The sequence below is a fragment of the Diadema antillarum genome, unplaced genomic scaffold (assembly GCF_040938485.1).
Source record: "Diadema antillarum isolate AM-2024a unplaced genomic scaffold, OU_Dant_1.0 seq00000069_RagTag, whole genome shotgun sequence".
NCBI classification, from domain to species: domain Eukaryota; kingdom Metazoa; phylum Echinodermata; class Echinoidea; order Diadematoida; family Diadematidae; genus Diadema; species Diadema antillarum.
In genome coordinates, this window is record NW_027271168.1 from 100344 (window position 1) to 118179 (window position 17836).

The following is a 17836-nucleotide window of genomic DNA, read 5'->3' on the forward strand; positions in this document are numbered from 1 at the left end:
CCGTCTCTAAGTGTAGGCCCACCCGTGTACTTGCCAATCAATGGATGAACTACAGAGAGGCAGAGTTAAATTAATTCCCATTACTAGAGCAATTTACCTTACACACTGATTATAAAGAAAATGATAAGTTCACGACTTTTCAGCTTAAATAGCTGAATATGGAGACTGATTGTTTTTGTAATGTTATGCATGTTTTTTATGTTATGCAAAATTTTGGTGACGCAAGTACACTTATCATAAACATAGATAAATACATATACAAGAGTTTGTGTATTTTTTTTTTCATCTGCTCTCCTTTTATGTTCACTGGAAAAATAATTTCTGGGGATATACTTCCTTCCGCAATTAAAATCAGTAAACATTTACCCCACAATACACTACCTTTTGCAAGTGAAATCAGTTTACATTGGCCCCACAATTCTGCGAATATACTCCCCTCTGCAATTGAAATCAATTTACATTGGCCCAACATTACTGTTAATATACACTCCCTTGTGCAATTAAAATCAGTTCACATTGGCCCCCACCTATATAGTCCCTTACTCATTTGTTATGTACGTTTGTATAAAAGTGTGGAAATACGTTTGACTGGATGGCTCTTCACTTTGGTGAAGTTTTGAAAATCAAAATTAGATGTGAATATATTAGTGGGTTTTTGAAATAGTCATCTCGCAGTCGGTGGTAATAGTTATGTCGGTAATGCGTGACTTGAAATTCTTTACAGGGTCACTTCTTATGAAATTGTGAAAATTTGAAAAGTGGAAACAGAAGCGGCGTTAGCTTAAACGTAACTTTCTTAAATAAGTTCTCTCACCTACTCTCATCCAATGTAAGAGCATCTTGAGGAAAAATGGCTGCTAAGTCGGTCGCCCACAATTTTGTGTAAGTAGCGCAGCGACAAAAAGTTTAACAACCTCTGCCATTCGTCAACATCGTTTTGACGCCAAACGGTTGGATCACCTTTTAGCGCCGTAATGCTTTTTAAAAAAGCCACCACGTCTCGAACCCGGCCAATCTTTGTTGAGACTGCCAAAATTAAATTTCTACCGCCTGCAGTATTATGTCCGTCCGACCCTTTCTGCGTGAATCATTGCTATATGATGGCCACCTATCATGGACATACTACTCGGGCAATCACAGGTGATATGAGATCAGGAAAATGACCAGGAAGGGAGATCTCCAAGACGGGTACGGCCAAGACGGAGGATGAGAGAAGATTCCCCTGATATTTATGACCAAGATATGGTGTTTGCGGGGCGGTGGTTTGTCTTCAGATAAGGCCGGGGCGAGCCCTAAGCGCTTCCATCCATTTTGATATCGGCGGCCAAGAAATCGAGGTGGATTCCCGGAGACAATTTAAAAGGAAAGTAATAAAGGGCTCTGATGAATCAAAGGCACGTGAGTCTGGACTGACGATAGCCGGTACTAGGATAAGAACAAAATGGAAAAGAATATTTATATAGAATTGCTGCAAAGAAACTCGCGGAGCAGTCAACATATTAGTAACGCCGCGCGCTCTTCTGTTGTCGGCCGAATAGTTTGTCTTGCGCCAAACGGTGTCGTCTGCGCAAATCCGAGTTCCATTACCAGACGCTTACCAATGAACTTCTTCCTTTTATGGAGAACTAGGGAAAGAGAGTAAAAAAAAAGGAAGTTCGGCGACGAGTACGTCGTCCTCAACGTTGCACTCCGAGGTGACATCATCGAGATGATGGGGTATGGGGAGATGCCACATAAGAATCTTTTTCATCAAAAGCACCACCAAGAACAAATTATGAAGAAAGGTGGGCAACAGAAAGTTGCTAGCGGTATAGTGCTTTTGATTACATTCTTGCAATAAACTCTATCTTGACCCAGAAGCTCTTAAGTCGTGACATCATTATCGTTTTATTTTAGGACGACCTCGAAAGAGAATCTCCCTCTCCCACCCCCCTCTTTCTACTTATCTACGTTTATATACTTATTTGTTGTAAACAATCATGTAATTTGTGTAAGAACGGGTCTTAGTTGATAGTTTCACTTAAGGAAGACAGAGACAGCATGACAGAGATCCACAGGAATGTAAGCAATGTATGAGACAACCCGATTTTCAAATGGAATAATTTGAATAGATATACATTAAGGGTGATGGTGTGTGTGTGTTTGTGTGTGTACGTGAGTTTGGTAAACCCGGTGAATAATAGATATTTTCTGAAAATTTGTAACAATTTTAAGACTGCAAGAGTTGATATGATAAATCTACAATTGTTTAATCCCGTAGCACCTTCATGTCTAATAGACCCACAAATCATGTACCGGTAGCATACAGAAATTATGTCATATATAGTTAGTGTCAGCCTTGTACTTAACAACAAAGAGCCGACGACATATCAATGAAATATCCTACTAATTGTTTCATATTTTTCAGTTCTTGTAATCACTTGAATGTTGGCTTGTTAAATCATATATAACTAAAATACCCCTTATGCATATAGGAACCCCTTCTCCACACATTATGCCCCGATTTCTCCCCTCCCCTCCCTCCTTCCTCTCCCCTCCCCCTCCCCCCATCAGCTCCCCATCGTCCGCTCCCAATCACGAGCCTCGTTCGGTAATGATGACAAGGAAAGATGGTGACAAATCGCTGGAACCATCCCTAAATCCGCCCAAAATGAATTGCTTTTAAAGGATCTCCGTGCCCCCGCACCGTCGGCCGTTTTACCTCGGAGCAAAGTTCACCCTCTCCATGTAGATGGCGGGTGCCTCATTATTTGGGGGAAGTTCGAGGCCTTGTGAAAATCGCTTTCTTCTTGTTACTCCCTGAATGGAAAGTATAAAAATCATCTTTTGTACACCCATAGTTGGATGCTGTCGCTTTTGATTGGTTTTCCATCATTTGGATTTTATTTTTCTCTTTACAAATAAGTGGTTTTTTGTGTGTGTGCACGAGGTGAGTATGTGTTTTCTTTATCAGCTATTTCATCTATATCATCATAGGAGTGTTTCAGGTCCATTCCACTTCAGTGCAAACACACACACACACACACACACACACACACACACACACACACACACACACACACACACACGCACGCACACCAATAGAGCGAGAGACACACACTCACGCCGATAGAGCGAGAGACCCACACAATCACAGATAGACATACCCATAATGACACTAACCCAAATGTTATTTTGGTTGCTGCTATGACGTTCTTAATAGCATGTCTGTGTATATATATCACACCACACGGAATAGGAAAAGTCATGTAAGTGACGGCATTTCCGGGGTCATCAATGCGATTAGCAACACAAATTTTCTTCAAACATCCTGGACACACACTCTGCGAGAAAATTCGATGATGTTGATTGTTTGGTGGAATTCAATGCAGCAATCACTTCTAACATGTCTAATTCATTGAAGACGGTATGTATGACAATGTCTAACTAGAATTGAAGTCATATATCCATTATCTCCATATTCTCACAACATTATGTCTCACATATACCACATTAATTGGTCTCTTTCCCTACAAAGCAATGTGAAAGAGAGGTCTCACCTTTCTGCCCCAGGAGTTTCACTGTGTGACAGACAAGGTGCATTAGAAGACACCATTATCATTGTTACTATCATAATTGGCCATAACATACATTCGTATAGATGATCATACATTACAATGCTTTACATCATATTCATATACTGTGTTGTGGCCTTCCGTTTAAAACTGAAGCCCCCCAAAATATGACGCTATATATTAATTAAAGTTCATTCTCCGACATGTTTAAATAGATGCATCTGAAATGTAGTAGACGAGGCACGTACAAAAACATCTGCATTGGTGTTTCTTCGCCTCACCCAAGTGGAGTGTCCTATAACAACGCTGTATCTCCGGCCATGATAACACTTTCCCCTCCTGCTCCAGCGCCCTTTTTTTCTTGTCGAAATCATTGCTCGTTATCGTAACGAAGATGGAAAGAGCGCCGCGGCAGATGCGGCGGGCATGATGCTCCCGATGTCGTTGACCAAATCCCCCTGCTTTTAAGGGGCGCTGAAGATGTGAACTTGTCGGAGAGAATGGACAAGCAGCAAACAGACTGTGAGAAATCATGGACAAAAGAGAGAGAGAGAGAGAGAGAGAGAGAGAGAGAGAGAGAGAGAGGGGGGGGTGGGTGGGGAGAGCAAGAAATGTAGCTGAAGGAAAAGTATGCACTTGCACTTTGGAAAGAATATGTTTTCAGGACTTTGCAGAATTTGTTTATGCTTCCGGCTGGATAGCTGCAAATTTCACAAAAACACCGATGATGAATTTGACGCATTCATGCTCGCACCAAGGGTAAAGGAGTCTATTGTGGCATAGAACAGAGCGAGTGATGATTACTTGCAACGGATTCATAGGAATAAAGACTAATATCTAAAGAGAAATCTACCAAACATTTTTTTTTTTATTCAGCTGCTGAAACAGCTGCTGAAAAGCAACAACTCTCACGGATTGATGGTTAAGAAATTAACAGCGGAGACGACAATTAAACAAAGAAATATCGCAAGGTGTCGAAATGAACAAATTATCAATCATTATCAGTGGCGGATCCAGAGGGGGGGGGGGCGCAAGAGGCGCACGCCCCTCTTTATTTATCATTGAAAACAAAAGAAATAAAAAGAAAAACATGAAATGAAACCCTCGGAAGTGGCACCAGAAATATTAGTTACGCCCCCCTTTACAGAATTCCTGGATCCGCCCCTGTTTATGTAATGAGAAGTATACGGAGCGTTAAGCGTAGATAGATAGATACATTCCCTTCATCGCACTGTATATGAATTGTATATGAGAGCATGTCTGTCCCAGCCCCTTCACAAAGGTTTTGAAATTGAAACACATTAGTAAAAAGGCAAGGTTATCGTTATAAATTTACTAAAACTTGTCCTAGTCTTGTTTGTCATTCTTTCTCATTATTATCATTATTGTCATGATCATCATTATTATTATTATGATTATGATCGTATTATCGGTGTTTTTGTTATCATTATTGTTTCATTGTTATCATTATCATTGTTGTCATTATCATAATCATTATCATTACCATTACTTTAGTGATATTATAGAAGCAATATGTAACAACTTCTGCTTGCAGATGTTAAAAACAAGGAGGGGAGGGGAAAAGAATTAGCATTCAGAAAAAAAAAATAATGTAAAACTTGCCTTTTCTTTATAATAAGAATGTGTGGATCAGCAACAACACTTTACAGAAATATATAAGGTAATAAGGTAAAATAGACTTCAAGTGAGCGCGACAAGTCTGGCCGTTGCCTCTCTTTTTACAGCAAACATGGGTATAAGAAGGAGAGAGAAAAAGCGACTATCCCTGCTGTATAGATGAATTGGTTCATAGGTCTTTCCTCAAGTTTTATGACTACGACCTTCACTTAGACATCATTATTAATACCAAAGATATCCTCTATTTCTCTCTCTGTGGCTGGAACGCATGTTTTGGTACACCCGTGTTTGTTACGAGCTTTTAGCTCATCCGCTTTTGTAAAAGGATAAGTGCCGACAAGTCTTCTTCTTTTTTTCCCCTAGCAGAATACTTCGGAAGAGCAGTGCTAAAAAAGAAACCCTTCAAAGGACTATTTCATAAATGATTCGAATGGGAGCCTCAGAGAAATCTTTGAAGGAAGCTATCAATACAAAGCTGGTGAGAGGGAGAAGATAGTAACGTGCTAACGTGGTGAGAGGGAGAAGATAGTCTCGCTCCGACGCGTTCACTAGGTTAGTCAAATAGGCTAAAGACGCTAAGATGGGCTGTGTTTCCGTCATTGATGAACGTCATTAATTGAAGACGCACATCCCTACAAACGAGCGCCAGAACAAAACAAAAACCCCAAGGGAGAAAGAAAGAGAGAAAGAGTGAGATTGAGAGGAGGAGGGGAGAGATAGAAAGAATGATATGAAATGACCCCCATCGCATTGCGCACTCCATTTTCACGGTCACAAACGTATAGACAAGACCATCTGTATTACCGGATTGTTAAAGAACTTCGTCTCCTTGAGTTGCTTCCAAATTATTCCATTAACACGCGCCCGCACTCGAACAACGCCATATCTGACGTGATTGAGCGAGGCCCCTTTCACATTCATATTTTAACCTGATGCCCACTTACAGTTCGCCTGCCTCATAGTGGAGATGTATTGGCCAAAAAATGCTCACAATTTCCTCATCATAAGATTTCGAGTGTTGTGCAAAATGTAAATCGCTGACATTTTGCGATAGCATTATAATGCTATTTAGTATTTTTCCCATTTTACTCTACCTGTGGAATCGAAGTACATTCTATCTGATGTGAATAGGAATGCAAGTAGCGCGGAGTGGCAATAATGTACAATTAACGCATCGAGCAAAAATTAATCCGCTTTGCCGGCCGACCTTCATGCATCCATCAACTCATTTCGAATAATCGAACAGTTGTCGGCAGAAAGTCATATTTTTTTCCTTCCACCTCCATTCAGGCGTCAGAAGATATGTCTGTTGCATAAAAACGCCTCTTAATTTCGGTCGTTATTTTCGCATTTCTAATCCTTCTAAAGTTACACTGGATCATCGCCATTTTAGGACCACTTACATTCTTGTTACGTCTATTATATTACAAATTCCCGCGGAGGGGGAAAAAGGCGGTCACGGACAATGATAAATTGCATTAGCTACAATCCATTAATTTCAGAAATTGCTATCAAATTCATCTGATCACGATTTGCAGGAGTTTTTGAGAATTTCTTAGTAGATTTGGCGTGGCTAATAAGAAAAGTTTTATGTTAAAATTCCTTCAATAAGTGTTGGCGTGGGTTGTCTGTCTGTTCAATAATTTGTGCACATTTTTTTTTTTTAATTTGGTTGTACTTTTACAAAATAGGAAATCTTTCACAATGTTATGAAGAAAACACTTCAATGAAATGACAGGAAATATTACTTTATACCAATAAGCTCAAAAAGGTAACTTTTGGTTAAATTGCATATTCAAAGTTGGATTCGCTTAGTTGCTATGGGAATTTACCACAAAAGAAAAGAATATACAAAACTGTAGGATCACCCTGGTCATTTCTCTCCTCCCCTCTCTGTCCATTGGCATTTATACATATATTCTTTTTTCAGCGTCAATGTTGATATGTTTGATATAAAAGTGACGTAATTTGCAACGTGTAAAACGTCATGCATGGAGAACTGCAACAACAGCAACAACAACGTGGCAAAGTTTAAGATAAAGAAAATCTAACGAAATATCTTTGAAGATGCAATTGTGAAATTTGGCAAATTTCACACTAGAATGAAAGTAACAAAATTCCTAGTTGAGTTTATTATATATATATATATATATATATATATACATATACATGTACATTATTTAGAATATTTAGGCCTCTATAGAAAAAAAAATATCATGAATACATTCGTCCCATTAATCAGGCTGCGCCACTTTACTCTCCGGATAATTATTTAGAGCTCATGAAAGCCATATTAACAACTTTAGACAAGAACGGATCAATGGTGTATAGCAAAATGATACAATCAATTCGATTAGTTTTTGCGGTTGATTTTCAAATCCAATTAAAAATCCATGTGGCTGTCGTATTGAACTTGATATAGTATGCTGCATCACGAAAAGATATATTCATATGATTAATTATACATGTCCCCTTTTCGGGCTTGATAATACATTTGAGATATGAGGAAAGAGAAAACGGTGCATAGCTTTGATATCAATGTTCCTCTTACTGTTCCTCTTTTTTTTTGAAAAGCCACACGATATATGCGTGTGTGTGTGTGTGTGTGTGTGTGTTTGTGTGTGTGTGTATGTCTGTGTATGTCTGTGTATGTTAGTGGGAGTGCAAAGTCAAGCTCATAAGATTTTTTTTTTTGCAAAGGTTTGTAAGGAATACACTTTCGTTGCTCTTCACAGCACACGTCCTCGCATTATATCGTCTTGCAGCTCGATTGACATATACATGGAATGTGGCGTACCATCACACACACACACACACACACCTACACACACACCTACACACACACACACGCGCGCACACACACACACAATCGCACATACAATCATACACACCACACAGAGTCGATAACATGAAGTTGTATATATTATTGACCCACAAAATATATGTGACTTTTATCTAGTTATGTTATTTACCACTGGTTTCTTTTATTTTAATTCACATATTTGTTGTTAGTATGGGTTTTTATCATGGCATTCCGACACTGGAACTGGAATTCACCAACCCATTTCGTCTATTGCACATCATGAATATTGGCTTTATACTTTCCTCTCTCCCTCTCTCTCCTTCTCTCTCATTAGCCTTAACAATCATTAGTAGGTTCAATTCATTTGAAAATGACGATAGAAGGGTATGAATACTCTTCTTTATATTTTATAGCAGTACAGAAGAATATAAGCAGGGTACCTCCTAAGTTAGACTATCCCGCACATTTTTACCCAACAGAAACACAAGCACACAAGCACACAGGCACACAGGCACACACACACACACACACACACACACACACACACACACACACACACACACACAAACACACACACACATACACACACACACACACACACACATGAACACGACATTTCATAATTGGCACACACTACATTTCCCATATCTATTAATTTTCGTTTTTGTGGTTTCAAGCTAGGTTAAACCAGCCATTGCGTAATACTTTGATAATTGTGTTCATCACTTCATAGATTAAACCAATAGCTGCTCTTTTGGCTGTATCAATATCGCGATCAGTCAAACGTTTTGATTACTGTAGTGCCGTAGAGCGAAAAAAAGGCAGAAATACTGAGTTCAGAATTGTCACAGATTATATTGTCTGCTGCAGGGTGCTCACGATGCCCATGACTTTTCGATATTTTTTTGTTGTTGTTTCAATTAGTACCTAAGTGTTACGCGTGGGGAAAGGATGCGCGCATGCTCACTTCATATCTTCATTAATTGAAACAAGCCAATGAAAGAAAACAGACACTGAATTGTTGTTATATCACTGTAGTAATTACATTTACATTGATTGGGCATAATGTGAATTTTCAGTCGGCCGGTTCCTGAAGAGGAGAAAATCTTAATCCTCTTAGTAATTTGGCAAAATATGTCTAATCTCCGAGGTATATTTTCAGTCGAAATGGTAGTGGTTATGAATACGATTAATCATATCAAAATGATAAAGGCCTATAGCTTGGTATGAAGAAATTGACTATTCCTAGTTGAAATGAAATAAATTACCAGACTCTCGTCACGCTCATTCCGAAAAAAAAAGATTTATGAATGCGTACAACTTCATAATAGTTTCATCAACTCAACCTACTTCTCACGTGTATATAACATGCTAGTGTGTGATATATTCATACGCAAATTGCGTGTTTGGGTTAATGTGTTAGTGTGAATATCATACTTCGTTTGCCGCATAAAAGCTGAAGTTGTTTTTTTTTTTAACATGAGCAACGACTTATTCTTGGGATTTTGATATATGTATACACTCATCATACAGCATTGAGGCACACATAAATATTTTTCACCATCCATTTCACTCGTACCGAAACTTTGACCAAATTTAACTTACCAATAAAAATAGAAATGAGTTTTAAATGAGACTTCTGTCACTTATTTTGATGTTTAATACATTTCAGTTTATTTTTCGTCCATTCAACTAAATATCCGTCGAGACGGCATACAATTTACATGTATAATAAATAATCGGAATTAATAGTAATTGATACAATGATATCGTCAATTCATGTAGGACTAAAGCAGAAAGTTATTGAAATTTTTAGAGTACCCACAACCAACTCTATCACTGCCCAAGCACAGGTCCACAAAATCGGCAAGACAAACAAAAATACAACGCTTAACACCTTTAGCAAAGTTGTTCTGGCAACAATGTTTGATTCACCCATAAACGGAGATTATAATATCCGAGTTATATTAGGTCTATGACATCTCAAAGGTTATTAGATGCGAGGCGATAATACAATTCACAATGTCAATGAATTGATTGGTAATAGTATAAATTACAAAAATGGTCATGCATTTGTCAAGTAAAGGTTGCTTCGTTCATATTGTCTTTTGAAATTCTCCTGGTTAGAACTGTGCGGAAATGACAATCAAAGTTCGGCAAGCTGAAGCGTATCGTATGTGTGAAATGTCCGCCCCACAGAAAATCAGGCAAAAGGTGTTAAAAGCCACCGGGGATCTGGATGGGCAAAGCTGGGTGGTGTCCCGATGGATGATTGTGAGGCGTAGAAAGGACTGCTGGAACGTGCACAACAGCGGGGTGATCCGACACTGCGGTCACGGGGCTAGCGTGAGGCGACGTCGAGGTGACTGGCGTGGTCGAAGTGGTGATCGGTGCCACGGTCGGCGAGGGATGCCCGTGAGGAGAGCTGCCCGGGACGTGATGGCAAGAACAAGGAGACTTTGATGACGATGAGGAGGCTGCGGGCGGGATAGCGGCGTGTGGAGGTAGATTGGTTGGTGGCAAGATCAGTGAGGCCCCGGTTCGAGCTGCGGCTGCGGATGACATCAGCAGTTCGGACTGGTGAGCGGCAGCCGGACTCGGGAAAGGCCTAGCGTAGGGATGGGCAAGACCATGAAGGAGCTCAGCCCGTGATCGTAGATGCAGCGAGTAGGCGTCTGCAGCCACTGGCGCGGCTCCTGCCAGCGGGTGGTAGTAGCTAAGCGGAGAGGGGGTGTGGCAGGTGTAGGGGGGCAGACGCCCAGCCAGCATAAGGGAGTACAGGTGGTGGTCGAAGTGGGCGTGGTGTGGCCAGGAGCAAGCCGACATCGACATCCGCTGCCGCTTGTCTTTCATGCGGCGATTCTGGAACCAAACCTGCGTAGAAAGCAAAAGATGATATCCAACGTTTTAATCATCACAGTAAAACTAAATTTATCTAGCCAAAGAACAAAAGTTACTTCCTAAAGGACACGTGCATTGCCATTATTTTGTCGGACACGCTACACTGAGAGGGAGGAAAGCTATTTTCTGTCATTGCGAGGTATCTATTTTTTTCCCTTCCATGAGATATCGTCAAACTGGCCTAAACAAAGTCAATAACAGTCATGCATGGTAATTGCGTTATTTCGCTGCATCATGCTATGTGCTTTTTAAATAACATTATCGCCATGATAAGTACGCGTTCATTTCCGGCATTAGCAATGAGACGGGGGGATGAAGAAAACTATAATGCTGGCACGAGGGGGGATTCGGGCCCTGGTAGATAATTAGCGAGAATGATTGAAGCTCACGGTGCGGGGAGTTTCGGCTGCCTACGAAGGCGATGGTACGCTAGATCGCATCCGCGGAACAAACGCGAGTGATCCGCGCTCGAATGGCGAGGAATCAGGAGGCGTAATTGCTCAATGATAGTAGACGGCTCAGCATAAGGGGGAGAAACGCAGCGAGTCGGAAATGGCGTTTGTATTGCAATCAGATGGGACGCGCGTTTTGCTGTCACTTCGCGCTCATGGTGTCCGCAAGTGTGCAAATTGGAAGTGTAAATATGTGGCCTAATTGAACCATCATGCATGGCAAATAACACTGGCAGGGGGTCATCATTATGACTTAAGTCTCCGTGGGGGATTTGTGACACGAGCTTGCTCGAACTGGGGTACGTCACGCTATGATATTATCACAAAGCCCCACAATCTTCACCGAGTCGTTACATAGGACAAGCTGTCTTATCCACCAAACAATGTCCTCTAATGCTGGCTTCTGTTTAAAATTTCTTTCGAATTTCGAAGTCTCAGAATGCCTCTCTTGAGGCTTAAGCAGCATACACGGATTAGATTCACTCGCATACCTCTTAGGAGGACGGAAAAATGTTTATTCCAACTGACAACATGATGAAATATTCAGTAAGTGGATTTTGGGTCCAAAAATACCGAGGTTACTTTTCGCCAGTTTTAAGTCATATCTTAAGTGTCGCTCCGCTGCATCCGTATACTACAGTATTTACTTACAACAACTGATTCGGGATCAGAAAACAAAAGCGAAGATAAGCCCCATCGGTTATACTTTCAAACACGTCTAATCGCATTTGCTCCTTCTTTTGACGTAGTAGGGATTTGACTAAAAACCGATGATTATTATCAAAGCGATTGGCTGTAGAGCATGTCGAATAAGTGCTATAAAGAGATCGCCCTAATGTCCTGGTTCTCAGCTTTTTGTGATTGTGCCTTCTTCTTTTGATAAATGTTTTTCCTACACAAGATCGAGATGCAAGAAAAGTGATTGTAGGCAATATATACTGAACTTTCGTCCAACTGTCAAACTGCATTCGCTGCTAAAGCAGAGGTGGTGTTGGTAGTGGGGGGGGGGGGTAAACCTTTGATGAGACAATCTGCTCATTTAGTGCTCATATAACTGATTTATTTTGCAGCTAACTAAACATCACAATTTATTATTTTACAAAGTCAATAACATACCTTTATCGTAGTCTCTGGCAGATTGAGTGCAGTTGCAAGCTCACAGCGCTTCGGGCGAGAGACGTAGTTTTCGCGGGCAAACTCTTTCTCCAGACGACCGATCTGCTCTCGGGTGAACGCCGTGCGGTAGCGGCGAACCTGTGACGGGTCGAGCGGGTCGGCTGCAGGGAAAGAAAAGCGGATGTAAAGAAACTTAGTCTATCTAATAGTATGAATGTGAGATATATTCAAACCTTCTCTCTTTTTTCCCTCAAGAAATTTAAATAAACGGGCTGAAACTAAAAGACAAAACCCGGTATTTTTTGTCGCTTAAAATTGCAGTAACAACAGAACAAGAAGGAATATTTCAATTGATATCTTTCAAATGCAATTAACGAGGTATGAATTAGCTCACTAGCAATTATTCTGTGCTATCCCCAACTCAGATATCTCGCTAGCGTTCTATCAGGAGGTACCCATTGTGTCTTGTGTGGTTTAGATGTATACCACTTGTAAGTTCACAATCAAAGACTCTCTCTTAAGCACATTTGGCATTAGGATATGGAGAAGTTAGCGTCAATATCTCATGACTCGTGTTTCTCGTCCACGAGCACTCTTCTTTGATATTGTGGATTGATTATTTAGGTACCCAGAAGTTTGTATCAAGTTCACTCGACAAGTCACTACCACCTTTGCTGATATGATTATCATCCCAAAATGTAGAGAGCCGTCTTGACATTCTCATTATTTAAGATACATTCTTTGACTTACACTTTTCTCTCAACAACAACTACAACATCAAAGGGAATCACGCAAGCGATGGCGTGATGAAAGTGTAAAACGAGGCGGGCTCTCCCCCGCCTTGAACCCATGGGATATCCTATCAGTAAACCAACCGTGGTCTCCTAATGATTTTGATGTAATTACATCGAACGAGGAGGGGGAGTGCGAGGGGACGAATCACCCGGAAACATCAGGGCATGATACGGGACCACTGGCTGGGTGTAATCAATTGAACAATTACAAATTAATTGATCGTGAGGGGCTCAGCCATCATATCAGGGCAGAAATGAGAAACGAGAACCGCATGCTGTCTTGTTGAAGACTGAATACTACTTGAAAACTTTCACAAGTTCAGAATGAGTACTGTTTTCAATAGCTGGGTTAAGACGAATCTGATACATTTATTAAAGATAATTCGATAACCTATAAGGGCTATTTACCTCGTAGTGATGAATTCGTTGGGGACGACTGGTCGGTCTTGTGAGTTAAGAAGTCGTTCTCGGGACAGCTGTCTGGAGATAGGCGATCGTCCCATCTCTGCGGGCTGGTGTCTCGAGAGAATCCGTGACCATTCCGTAGACCATCCTGCTGCTCGTCGCTGCTCATGTGTTCGCTTTTCATCGGCGGAGTCGGTGAGCGAGAGATCGGGAGCTGGCCCGCGTGTCGAAAATCCAGCGGCTGCGACACGGGCAAGGGGTGCGCTGGCGGGAAGGGCAGCATGGTGTGCCCGATGGAGACGGGAGCGGAGTTGGCGCCGATCTCCCCAGCGAGAGCTCGGCTCATAACGACGGCGGCCGCTGACGATTTCGAGCTGGCGCTACAGCTGCTCTTCCCCGTCACGTCTGCGTAAGGCATGAAGAGAGTGTGCTGCCGGGTTTCGGCTTGCGTGGCTGTCACGCTAGGAGATCCGCCTGGCGTCGTCACGTTGTTGTTCGAGTCCTGGTGATGGAGAAGATTGTCCGAGGTTGGGAGCATGGTGAAGCCCTTTTCCATGTTAGGCAAGAAAACCCCGCGCAATAAATGTTGTTTGGATTCAATCAATCCACGACTTTTATAAATCAAAGCAAATCAAATCAAGACGGAGAGCATCCGTCCTTAGAGTTTGTCATTCGATTGGCTGAAACCTACACGTCAATTTGTCGTCGGCTTCCTTTGATATCGCTGGAAATGGATGAGGGGTGGTCAACGAACGGAGGTATCGTTTTCGGGAGGAAAAGCAGCTCCCAGTGTAGAGTTGGTGGATGATGTCGGCCGACAGCGACACGGTACTGACTCCGTATTTACTTCGACAATCCTATTTGAGGTGGCAATAATCAACACTACTCCGCCGCTAGGTTGTGAGCAGCATCAGTAGAACATTAACGTATGAGGTGAGTCGATTTTCTTTCGAGGGGTTGGTATCTCGCTCAAACCGCAGGGAAAGAAGACGAAATAAGGCGCATGTATTAGTTGCAGCGAAATTCTTGTGGAATGGCTGACGTTTTCTTCTGTCGATTTTTAAATACGATAGCCGCGGCCAGCTAATGACTGCTGTTGATTAAGTAACACCCAATGGGGTACTTCGCCTTTGAACTTAGGCGCACCAATGAGGAGACTGACCCCCTCTTGTTATGCAAATCGAGTGGCCGAGCTTGACGAGTCTAAACGATCTCGTAATCAAAGCCTCATTACACGCAGCCATGAATGGGAGGCGCGCACAATAGCGTGCGGACCTGGCGCGGTAACAAAAACAACAAAAGCCTCGCACTGAGCTACCAGTCAAGTTGAAAAGGCTCGCTCATTTACACGTCACAGTAGCAGTCCCCGCCCGCGGACCCTGCACGGGCCGTGAAAGGGGGATCGCTCAATCCGGCGGCGAAGATGAGACATCGATATCTATTCATGACACAAATTGGGTCGTCTTAGCCCCCCTTTTCTTCTCCCTTTCCCTTTCTGAGGACCGACAGGAGAATGGAGGCTTGGTGCTAGTAAGAAAGTCCATCGTCATTGGCTCTCAAGCCAACCATTCTTTGCTTTTGTTACCACTCGACAAGATCTCGTTAATGCGATACTTTCTTTTTCTTGGCTTGCTAGCAACTCATTTATCCCTTTGACCATCCCCTTTTAGTTCTTGCAGACACTGCTCCATTGAAACGCCCTCTACAGTAATTTTGATGAGTCCGAAGAGATGTCTTGCCCATTGACTTCTATCACGGCAAGCTTCGGTAGCTCCCCATGATAGGAACACTGACGACCCGATAGCCCAATCGATGGATGCAATTAGAGAATTTCTATGAGTTTTCCCCCAAATCTCGGCACCTCCATAATGCTGTCGGCATGTGAGATTCAAACTCAAAGTAAATAAATGCTGATCAGCAGTGTACCTGCCTTTCTTCGTGAAATTGATCTTTCCACCCTCTGCATGCCTTTCTCCCCAGTCACGGCGGCGTGTAGACTTTTTCTGCCTGCCCCTGCATGTCCTCTGGCGTGCAGTAATAACTTCGTGATGGCGTTCTAGACGAACCATTGAGAATAAATTAGTTGAATCAGCCCACTGGACATGCTATTTCAAGGTCAATGCCCTCGATGTCCCTTGAGGTTTACGTGTCACAACGATATGAAAAAATCAGTTTGTCAATGAGCGCGTTTTGTTTTTGTAATTAAGTACAGGCTGGGTATCTCATGCAATCACAGTGAGGCCCATTTTTATTTGTTATGTACAGAAGATGAGAACTATAATTTGCCTTAATAGTGACTTGTGGTTGAGATGTTCTTTTTTTTGTCGCTGTATAAAGTTTTTACTGATAATCTAAGAGCTTACAACAGACCGTAATTCACAAACCATGAACATTTTATAGTAGTTTCTTTAAAGCAACACATGATATCTGTTAAAAGTGTTTATGAACATCAAACGTCATATCAGAGAATTCGTGCTTCAACAGACTACATAAAAAGCAGTCACGCCAGCAGTCGCTCCACCGCGAACGAGCAGCGAAGTCCCTCGGGTGGCAAGCCGGAGTACAAGGCGCCACTAACTGCTGGATACTGTACGCTGTTTACGTGTGTGTGTGTGTGCACTCACGATGTTACAGCTTTCTTCGGCAGGCGCCATAACACGACGTCTACGTAAATTGGCGCCGCAGCGCGGCGTCCAAAATGAGCAATGCACATTATTTTAAATACCCACAATGGCGTAATTCTTTTCTTTCCTGTTCTTATATCTTACTTCTTACAAACATTGATATGCACTTAAGGGTGTGTCAGTAGGTAATAAGATATATTGTTTCACATGTAATGATAAACTTTTATTGGTTGATTTACTCAAATTTATTCATGCCTGCTACGCATCTCATTGAACCCTTTTTGGCAGTAGAACTATTGTCAACATTCAAAATCAGGGAAATGTTGGCGATATATATATATATATATATATATATATATATGACCAATGTTTTTATGTTCACTGTTATTACGATTGCAAAAATACTAATTGATTTAGATGTTGTTCACCATCAAATACAGAGGGACGAGTTTTATGTATGCATGTATGTATGTATTCGTTTATTTCTTTATCTATTTATTCATTCATTCATTCATCTATTTAGTATCATTTACCCAGGGTAGCCCCATCAATGGTTTATACACTGTCATTCCTGGGGCCCTGCAACAAATAACAAAGTAACAATTAATTAAAAAAAAAAAACTTCAAGGGGGGGGGGGGGGGGGGGGGAGCTGATTCCCAAAACATGCAGTATGTAATTTTTGCATTAAACTGTGTAACATTTCAATGTCTTAAAGAGGGGAAAATAAGTTGAGTTTCCAATTTTTAGATGAGAACATAAATATTATTGATCAGCTTAGTGTGCCACAAGCGGACTGCATGATATATTTTCTTCTTCGCCAAACTCACACGTACAATTAACTGAATACTTTTCTGCTATTAGAAGCAAAGGGATATGAGAAATGAAACAAAACTGAAAGCATTGAACAATGATAACTTAAATAAAATCAAATAACGGAAGAAGAGGTATTAACGATATCATGTAGAAACTGACTTCCTTTGAGACCATGGTTTGAATATTCAAACATGTCTATTTCTAATAGACATAGCTGATTAAGAAAAAAAAATCACAAGAATCACCAATAAGTTTACACACATTACAAAATATATGCATCTGTAGATGTACTTACAATTTTGTTAATTCGTCTCCCGTTTGTGTGTCCGCCTGTAGCATGTATTTCCCGTTGACTTGTCTACGGCAAAAATTAAAACGTCTTTGACATAGTGCGTTTTCCGTAGTCGCCATCGAAAGAAGCCTTTGTATACTGTGTTGTTTAATAAAAACTGCACACACAAGGTTTACTCGAGAGCATGTTCGACATTATTTTGTCCGAATGAATACATGATTGCCTTGCATTTTTTATAATCCATATAATCACTTGAACGTGTTTTGGCAGAAATGATCGTTCCAAGAGAATAATACCTAGGTGTAACATATGACATTATACAAACATAATGATGGTTCTACAACTTCATCCACACTGACGTTGACTGACATGCTCTTGATTAATGTGTTTTTTCATCATATCATAATCAAGTATGAAATGGCTCAAACGTGTCATGTGATTAT

At 41.2% G+C, this 17836-nt stretch overlaps 1 protein-coding gene across 1 annotated transcript; it reads right to left on the reverse strand.

Annotated features, from left to right (window-relative positions):
* Positions 1-10212: 10212 nt before the first annotated feature.
* Positions 10213-14219, reverse strand: LOC139725921 (uncharacterized). Its single transcript, XM_071637002.1, has 3 exons — positions 13667-14219; positions 12465-12625; positions 10213-10869 (listed from the first exon to the last, which is right to left on the reverse strand). Exons 1-3 carry the CDS (start codon positions 14217-14219, stop codon positions 10213-10215), a joined length of 1371 nt encoding a protein of 456 aa, XP_071493103.1.
* Positions 14220-17836: the final 3617 nt, after the last annotated feature.

Coding starts and splice junctions, on each gene's coding strand:
- LOC139725921 (XM_071637002.1), bottom strand. CDS start 14,219: ATGGAAAAGGGCTTCACCATGCTCCCAACCTCGGACAATCTTCTCCAT. Junction 12,626..13,666: donor AACGAATTCATCACTACGAG/GTAAATAGCCCT, acceptor CTTTCCCTGCAG/CCGACCCGCTCGACCCGTCA. Junction 10,870..12,464: donor TGCCAGAGACTACGATAAAG/GTATGTTATTGA, acceptor CTTTCTACGCAG/GTTTGGTTCCAGAATCGCCG.